Source organism: Camelus ferus, chromosome 19 (assembly GCF_009834535.1).
Source record: "Camelus ferus isolate YT-003-E chromosome 19, BCGSAC_Cfer_1.0, whole genome shotgun sequence".
Lineage (NCBI taxonomy): Eukaryota > Metazoa > Chordata > Mammalia > Artiodactyla > Camelidae > Camelus > Camelus ferus.
Genome location: NC_045714.1, coordinates 35,796,123 through 35,804,231, shown reverse-complemented (window position 1 = coordinate 35,804,231; position 8,109 = coordinate 35,796,123). Strand labels below are relative to the sequence as shown.

General features: G+C 50.6%; 1 protein-coding gene across 1 annotated transcript in view; it reads right to left on the bottom strand.

Moving 5' to 3' along the window:
• Positions 1–681: 681 nt before the first annotated feature.
• Positions 682–8,109, bottom strand: part of TM9SF4 (transmembrane 9 superfamily member 4) — a 50,428-nt gene continuing 43,000 nt past the window's right edge. Inside the window, exons 15-18 of the mRNA XM_014554670.2 lie at positions 7,856–7,919; positions 6,590–6,709; positions 5,678–5,767; positions 682–2,660 (exon numbers count right to left, since the gene is read on the bottom strand). Of these exons, the coding sequence (XP_014410156.2) occupies positions 2,511–2,660; positions 5,678–5,767; positions 6,590–6,709; positions 7,856–7,919 (424 nt within the window). The 3' untranslated portion in view covers positions 682–2,510. The remainder of the gene's footprint in view (positions 2,661–5,677; positions 5,768–6,589; positions 6,710–7,855; positions 7,920–8,109) is intronic.

Here is an 8,109-nt window from a genome sequence, read left to right as displayed (position 1 = left end):
GCTGGGCCCATCAGAGCCCTTTCCTGAGATTTATCTACACGAATATACTGACGTAGTGAAGGAGATGTCTTTCCTTTTCCTCTGGGCTTTCCAAACTGGCTAACGTAAGTTAGAGTCATCTGTGCCATGTCCTCCCTGCTTCCCCCAAAGGAAAGAAGACTGTCGACAATGGGACAAAATGGTACAGAGCAGCACAGTGGAGAAAGGGAGAATCTTAAGGTTATCCTTTGTGCCCCTGGATCTATCCAGAACTGAAACCAAACCACTCCTTTTCTTGATGACTTATGAGTCATCAATTCTTGGGGCTTAAGCCAGTGTGACCCATGTTTCCACTGCCTGTAACTGAAGGAGTCCTTCATGACAGAGCGGTGAAGTGAATTAGCAGTAAAATAGTGGCGCTGGGAATCTTCAAAACCAGGGCTCACTTCTACCAAAGCTCACACCTGATTGCCAATTCCTACTTGCAGGACCAGAGAGGCGCATGCTTGTGGTTCAGTACGGAGGGGCTGAGTGGATGGGAGAGGCTAAGGACTTGCACCAGGCAGGGGAACAGCAATGGCCTAGGTCCTAGAAAGCCTGACAAGAGACTGAGTTTTGAGGAAAACCACTCAGCTCATCCCATTTGGGGAATCTGTCTCATCTCAGACCCCTAACTCTTGTAAGAGATTCAAGAGACATGACAACAGGACAATGGCATATTTATTTACAATTGGACCAAAAAAAGGCATACAGGCATTTTTCAATTAAAAATAATGATGATGATGATTTAAAAAGTCAGAAAAATTGATGATGTTTGAACTCTTTATGAGGAGTCTGTTTCTCCACTCCCCTCAAAGAGAGAATCTCTTAGGGAAAAAATCTAGTATTTGAGTGAACAAAAGACTCCATTATACTCTACTGCTTGGGTTCCCTTTTCTCCAACCTGATTCTTGGTGGACACCACTTGGCACTGTGGTGTCACTGTGAGGCAAGATTGAGAAGATCACTGGTTTGGTTGGTGGAGCTGGTGGGGGCTGCTGGAAGAATCTGGGGAGATGAGGTGTGAGAGGGTGGGGTGTTCCTAGCTTAGCCAGCAACCTGAGCTTTGTCTTGCCATGGGGGTCCTATGGGACTGGAGCAAGGGTGAGTGGCTGTTTCTTAAACTCTAATCCCAGGGTTGGTTTGGTCTCCTGCAACTTAAGAGCAAATGTCTGTGACATGCATGGGGTGGGTAGGGGGGTTAGGAAGAGTGGGCGTTGACAGAGGAGCAGCCAGGCCTGCATGTTAGCTGCTCTCTCTGACTTAGGCTCCTTGCCTATTCCTGGGAATTGGGGAAGGAATTACAGAACTTACCTTCCATCTTCCTCCTCACAAGCAGTGTTCTGGGTGTTCCCCAAAGGAAGCAAGAACTCAGAAAGGAGGTGGAAGTGGAGGGGAGGGGTCTGGCTAAAAGAACTGTGTATGGGCACTGAGGCTGGGGGATGTCAGGTAGAGAATGCCTCTTCCCAAGCCACCTAAAGGAGGGAATCTGAGGTCTCCAGGCCTTGTCCTGCCCTGGAAGTGGGGGAAGAGAGGGCCCACCATCAGCACATTTTGCAAAGAGCAGCAACCCCCAACCCAGGAAGGACCTGAGGAACAATCCTGATGGGTGAGGACCTTCATCCTAGACACACACGTGGATGCTTGGCTTGGCTTTGGAAATACTTGGCCCCGGATCCAGGGTTTCTTGGCACGAAAATTCATTGCAAGTCTCTTCTCTGGTCCAGCAAACTCTCGCTGCTCTGAGCAAGGGCAATTCCTGCTGTCCTGGGGCACTGTACACCAGTACTTCTGGGGGATTTCCTTGTAGCAACCAAGACTTGACCTTGCTCCCAGTGACAAGATGACCTGGAGGCCTGGCGGGGAGCCCTGCCTTGAGCAGCTCTGGGAGGAGGCTGGGGAGGAGAGAAGAGGTAGGGAAAGGGACTGGAAGAGGCTGGTTGACACTGAGGATGCATGTCCGGGCTAGAGCTGTGCTTTGTCGCGGCATCAATGGTGAGGACGGGCAGTGAGAGGCTCAGAAACCTCACTGAAGCCCGGAAGGCCCGGCGTTTCATCTTCCAGTTAGTCGTGGGGTGGCCAACAGCCCTGAGGAACTGAGGTGGAGACAGTGACCAAAACCCAGTGTCTCGGTGGATTTATCCATCCTGGATCCACTTGTTAAAAAACTAAGGGAAAAAAACCCCAAACCAAAAATAAACCTGAATAAAACAGGTCCGAGAGTTCCTGATGGAGGGAACTTTCTTAGCACTGAAGAAAAACAACCCACAAAAAACTCATCTCCCACAAAACTGGAATAAGATGATGAAGAAAAATGCAAGATTTATCTACAGGCCCTCCCGCCCCCCACGCAGCCCCAGGATCCAGGAACACTGTGCCAGGAGTTACATTCCAAACGAGCAGGAGTTACTTTATTTTACGTGCCTGCAGTTCCCCACGTAGGGTGGCTTCCTGTCCGTGGATGGAGTGGGCCGGGCCATGGTCCACCCCCTTCAGTCTATCTTCACAGCAGCATAGATCTTGCGGACAAACATGTAGGCTGCATAGAAGCCGATGGTGCCCGTGAGGAGCCAGAAGGACAGGACCATGAGGGCCGTGTAGCCAAAGTAGAGGAGAGAGGGAATGAACTCCACGATGTCCAGCTGGGGCACGAGTGGGGGCGAGAAGAGAGGGTGGACGCTTAGTGCCAGCCTGCCATGGCCAACTGGGTGTCCCCCTGCCATCTCACTGATCTCATGGTGAGTCTGAAGCCTGAAAAGGGCCAGGGGCTTGCCCTCAGGTGGGCACCAAGGGACAGTGAGCTCATAGCCGTGGTGAACCTTCAGTACCAGGGCCCGTGCACCGCCTTAGATGCTCACGATCACCATGGTAGGTTATTAACCCATTTTACAGATGGCGCACAAAGGGGTTAAACAACACCCACAGTTACACAGCTAGGAAGTAGAAAGTGCTGGGATCTGAACCCCAGGCTAGAGGGCTAGGAGCCCAAAGCCCAATTCCACTGACCCAGGCCATTTCTTGTGGGGGTGGGAAGGGCTTGGGAGCTCACTGGGAGACAGGGCTGACTCAGGGGCCAGGGCCAGAATGCTCTAGGCAGCCACAGCTCTGTCACTTCTTCACCCTCCACAGTCCCCAGAACAGTACAGGGATATTCCTGGATGGCTGGAGGAGAAAGGTGTCAGGGCTCCTGACTTTAGGACCAGAGAGCTACCATGAGCCTGTCTCAGCCTATGGTCCTCTCCGCCTGAGTATGCTCTGTCACTTTTGTTGGTAAAATCCCTCATGGGGATTTTATCTTGGAGCAGTTGGACTCCTTTGTAGAGTTCAGAAGCCCGGGCAGGGATACTAGGGAATCTGCGGTGTGGTGGTGTTTGCTCGGCCAAGTGGAGCTAATTTGGAACCTTGGTATCAAGACTTGCCCAGCACACCAGGGCCTGAACGGGGCCTGTTTCAGGGCTCATGGGCAGACACATGGTCACAAAATGCCAGGAGCCCAGAGGAAAATGAGGAAAACAATAAGGGTCACTGTTGAGACCATTTCCCTTAAGTCAAATATTCTTAATCTAGGGGTGAAGGCCATGTTTTCTGGCTCAGCCTCCCATCTCTCCTTTTACAAGCTTCCTTGTGGCTGGAGATAGGGGAAGGGGGGGGAGGGGGAGGAGGGGAAAGGGCAGTGCTAAATCCAGTGGTAAAAACCAGGAAAGGGATGGAGCAAAAAAGCAGCACTAGAAAAGCTCCTTAGAGTTCAGACAGGCCAAGGCCATCGTTTTACAGACATGGCTCTGGGGCTGAAGGAGGTTTTTAGAACAGAGAAGACAGACTGGGGCAGAGGCAGGAAGGGCAGGAGACTGAGCTGTGACTCATGTGGGAGGCTATGGTAGACCGGCTTTGTTGGCCCAGCACTGTGTCCCATCCTCCTCCTTCCCGGTGTCCCGGGTACCCACTCTCCACTATGTGGCCCTGTTGGGGCTCTCAGTCCTAGTCCAAAACCTAAGATAGTCAGTCAGAGTATGCCATCCTATTACACCCAAGGAACAGTGAGGGATGGCATGCAACCCAGACCGATGATCATCGTCCCTGGGATTGATAACATGATGGTAGAGGAAAGACATTCTTTTAGCTCTAGAGCTGCAAAGCTGAGAAAAGGAGACTCTACAGCTACCACTGGCCATCATTCTACTGTGCGGAAAGATCCTGCCCGCAGACTGAAGCCAAGAAAACACACAGAGCTGAAGTGTGAACACAGAGCCCTGATATCACTTGAGATGCTGGATTTAACTAAGCCTGAAGAGGGAACTCCAAATTCTTAAACACACATCAGCCAATACATTCTCTTTTTGCTTTCGCCAGTTGGAATTGGGTTTTGGTCACTTTCCATTCAAAAGAGTTCTGATTAATACGGGCTGTAGAGAAAGGAAATTAAATTTGTTCTGCAGGATGTCAGGAATAAGACCATGGCCTGCAGATGGAAGTAACAGGGAGGAGGATTTCAGTGTGAATGAAGGAAGACCTTGATAATGACAGGAGCTATCCAAAGAGAACGAGAGTGTCAGGAGGGAGTGTCTTTTGTCACTGAATGTGCCAGAGCAGGGGCCAGCAAGCTTTTCCTTAAAGGGCCCGATTATAAACAGTTTAGGTTTCGCAGGCCCCGTGGCCTGTCAGAACTCTTCCCCTCTGCCGCTGGAGTATGGAAGCAGCCCCAATAACATGTAAATGCATGAGCGTGGCTGTGTGCCAGTAACACTTTGTTTACAGAATCAGGCCCACGGGCCCATGGGCTACACTTTGCTGACCCCTGAGCTAGATGATCACTTGCTGGGATCGCTGGAAAAGATGGTCGGCACAGTCAGCAAACTGGAAACAGGGGTGGGCACCACACTAAATGACCTGGACAGTCCTTTCCAACCTGACATTTTGGGAAAAGGAATTCCAACCAACTGACCTATGACTAGTTTGGGAATACACCCTGGTTGCAAGCCAAGGACTTCTTGCTTTCAGGTTTTGGAGACCCAAAGTACAGCAGATGAGACTGTCTTCAGTGTTAGCCCCAGAGGCGAGGGGTCCACCAGAGCGACCCCAGACTCCTCCCAGTGACCCATCTGGTTTATGTGTTATGCACGGATCTACCGAACTTGCTGTGGGGATCTGTCTGCATTCTTACGCAGCCACTCTTTGGAGACAGTGAGCTCTGGGAGTAGAGCTGAGTTCCTCTATCTGAGTGTTAAAGGCTATTTCAGCATTTTCTGCTTTTATCTTTATTAACTCTTCTCATCTACTTTCTTTATTCTTTTATGTTATTGTTCTTTTTCTTCCCCCACTAGTTTCTTAAGGTGAATACTGTATTATTAACCTCTCTTACTTCCTCCTAAAAGCACTGTAAGGTGATATACTTCCTTCAAGTTCTGCTCTGGCTGCATCTCACAGGTTTTGCATGCAACTTTCTCACTGTCACTTATCCTGAAGGCTTTTGTTACCCAAACATATTCTTTCCTAAAAAGATGCGCATTCTAGAGCAGGAGCAGTTCTAGAATGGCTCTGACCCCCGCCCCCCGCCCCCCGCCTTGATGGGAAGATTTAGACACTTGGTTTTTTCCCAGCATCCTCCTCTCTACCATCCTGCTCTGGAAGGGCTAGGGGGCTCCCTCATGCAGGGTGGTACCTTGTTAACAAAATAAAAGATGGCATAGACCAGGACGTAGAATGCAGATCCCCCGGAGACCAGGAAATTCCTCCACCACCATCGGTAATCCTGAGGAGGAAACAGAGCACTGTCATTGCTGTTTCTAGGCAGAACTTCTTCTCCAAGTTTCACAGCTGCCTGAGGGGCTAATAACCCTGGGTAAGAACTGTAATACTGGGGTGATGGGAAGGTTTCCTACCTTGACTGTGATGGTGGTTACATAACCGTATGCATTTGTAAACACAGAACTGTAGGCTAAAATGGGTGAACAGTACTGTTTATGAATTATAACCTCAATTAAAAAAATTAAAAAAATCAACAACAAAAGAACAGTACTAACAACACACATTTCTTGCGCTAACGCTCACCACACACCAGGTTCCATTCTAAGTGCTCATTTAGTCCTTGCAGCAGCCCTCAAAGTCAGGTCCTACTGCTACCCTGTCACAGGAGCAGGAGAGGAAGGCACAGGCAGGTTAAGCAACTACCCAAGATCCAGAGCTACTAATGGAGGAACCAGGGCTGCAGCCTGGGCTGTTTGTCCCGGAGCCCTGGTTTTGCCCACTCTGCCAAGAGCTGGTCCACAGAGGGGAAGGCAGGTCACCCAATCTGCATCAGTTGTTGAAGAAACCACTCCTGGAGTGGACTCAGCACTGACAAATCTACTGTCATCAAGTTGCGGAGACTTCCCCGCACAATTATGCTGTAGGGTAGGGATCATTAACTCCAGCCTACAGCTGAACAAATGGAGGCTCGGGGAGGTGAAGTGATGTGCTTGCTCAAGACCTCATGGCCTGAAGGGGGATCACATGGGAAACAGACACCTCACTGACCCATTCAGAGCTGGCCCCAGCTCCCCTCACCCCCAACTCCTGGCCCCATTCCCCTCACCTCTGCACACAGCTGGAAGTATACCATGACGATGCTGATTTGCGAACAGGACACTACCAGGATGATGAAGACGAGGAACAGGAAGCCAAAGAGGTAATAGAACTGATTCTCCCAGATTGCCTGCGGATACACCACAGCTGGCCTTCAGCGAGCCTGCCTCCAGGCAGCTGCCCCTCCCTTCCCTGGCATACTCTGCCTGTCCTCAGGAATTCCATCCCTCAGTCACGACTGGCATACTACCTGTCACTAGGGCAGCACTGTCATGACATCACTGGGGCCTGTGGGTCTAGCTTGTGGCTCTGACTGGCCTTTCCTCCCTGGAGCAGAGAGGGGAGGCAGGCTGTTCCAAGGGAGGGGCTGGGGCCTGGCTGATCCTGTGATGGAAATTAACGGATCCCATCCCAATCAACATTACACAACAGCCACCACTACCTGGGGCAGCTCACCACGTGCCAGGCACAGTGCCACACTTCACATATACCTCATATGTGAGCCTATGAAAGCACGGCATTTTACAAAGAAGGAGGTCAGGATAAGAGGCATCAGCGAAATGGCCCAGGGTCACACAAACAGAACAGAGGAGGCCTCCCTAGGCAGGCAGCCAACCCCTCTAACCCTTTTCCTAGGCAGGGCTGGGTGGGTGAGGGCGTCTCAGCAGGGAGGGGCCAGATGCTTGTCCAGCACTGACTTAGTGCAAGGCCCTCTCTCTGTGCTGGGCACCGAGCTGGGTCAGCCAGACTTGGACGGCTCTGAACCCTCTGCTAACTGTCATCTTGGCACACCCAGGAGAGAAGTCATCATCATTACAACAACAGCTACAAGTTAACAAGTATTTCCTGAATGCCAAGCACTATTACTTTGATAGACATTTTTGCATTCCAGCCTCATGATGATCCTCAGAATCAGATATCAGTCCCCACACTTTCCCAGGAGTTTTGAGTAAGTTGGGTAAAGACATGTAGGGACCCAGAAATCAAAGGAGAGGCACCAATACTATCAATAATGGTGGTGACTGACTGCAGTATTGCTAAAGCAGCTTCTATTCACTGAGACCTTCCCACACACACAGTATGTCTCACTGAACTTTCCAAGCTGTCCCAAGAGGCAGGACTGTTACCCCATTTCAGGGTGAGAATAGGGCTCTGAGAGGTTAAAAGGCCTGTCTGAAGTTTCACAGGCAGTAAGAGGCAGAGCAACTAAGAGGTGGGGTAGGGACCCGGCTAGTGTGGGTGAATGTGTGGATGGAGAACAGGTAGCAATACTCACACTGAAGATGAAGAAAAGTTCAATGAACATGGCGCCGAAGGGTAGGATCCCAGCCATGAGAATGCTGCAGAGAACAGGAGGGTTAACGCTGCTGGGAGACCTGGACCACTGGAAGCTTCAGGCCCCCTCCCGAGCCAGCACGAATGAAAGTGCTTACACGATGTGGTGGATCTAATTCTTTCAGCATGCTTTTCTATCATTACAGCCTCTTGAGAGGTAGGCATCATTCTCCCCATTTTATAGATGGGAAAACT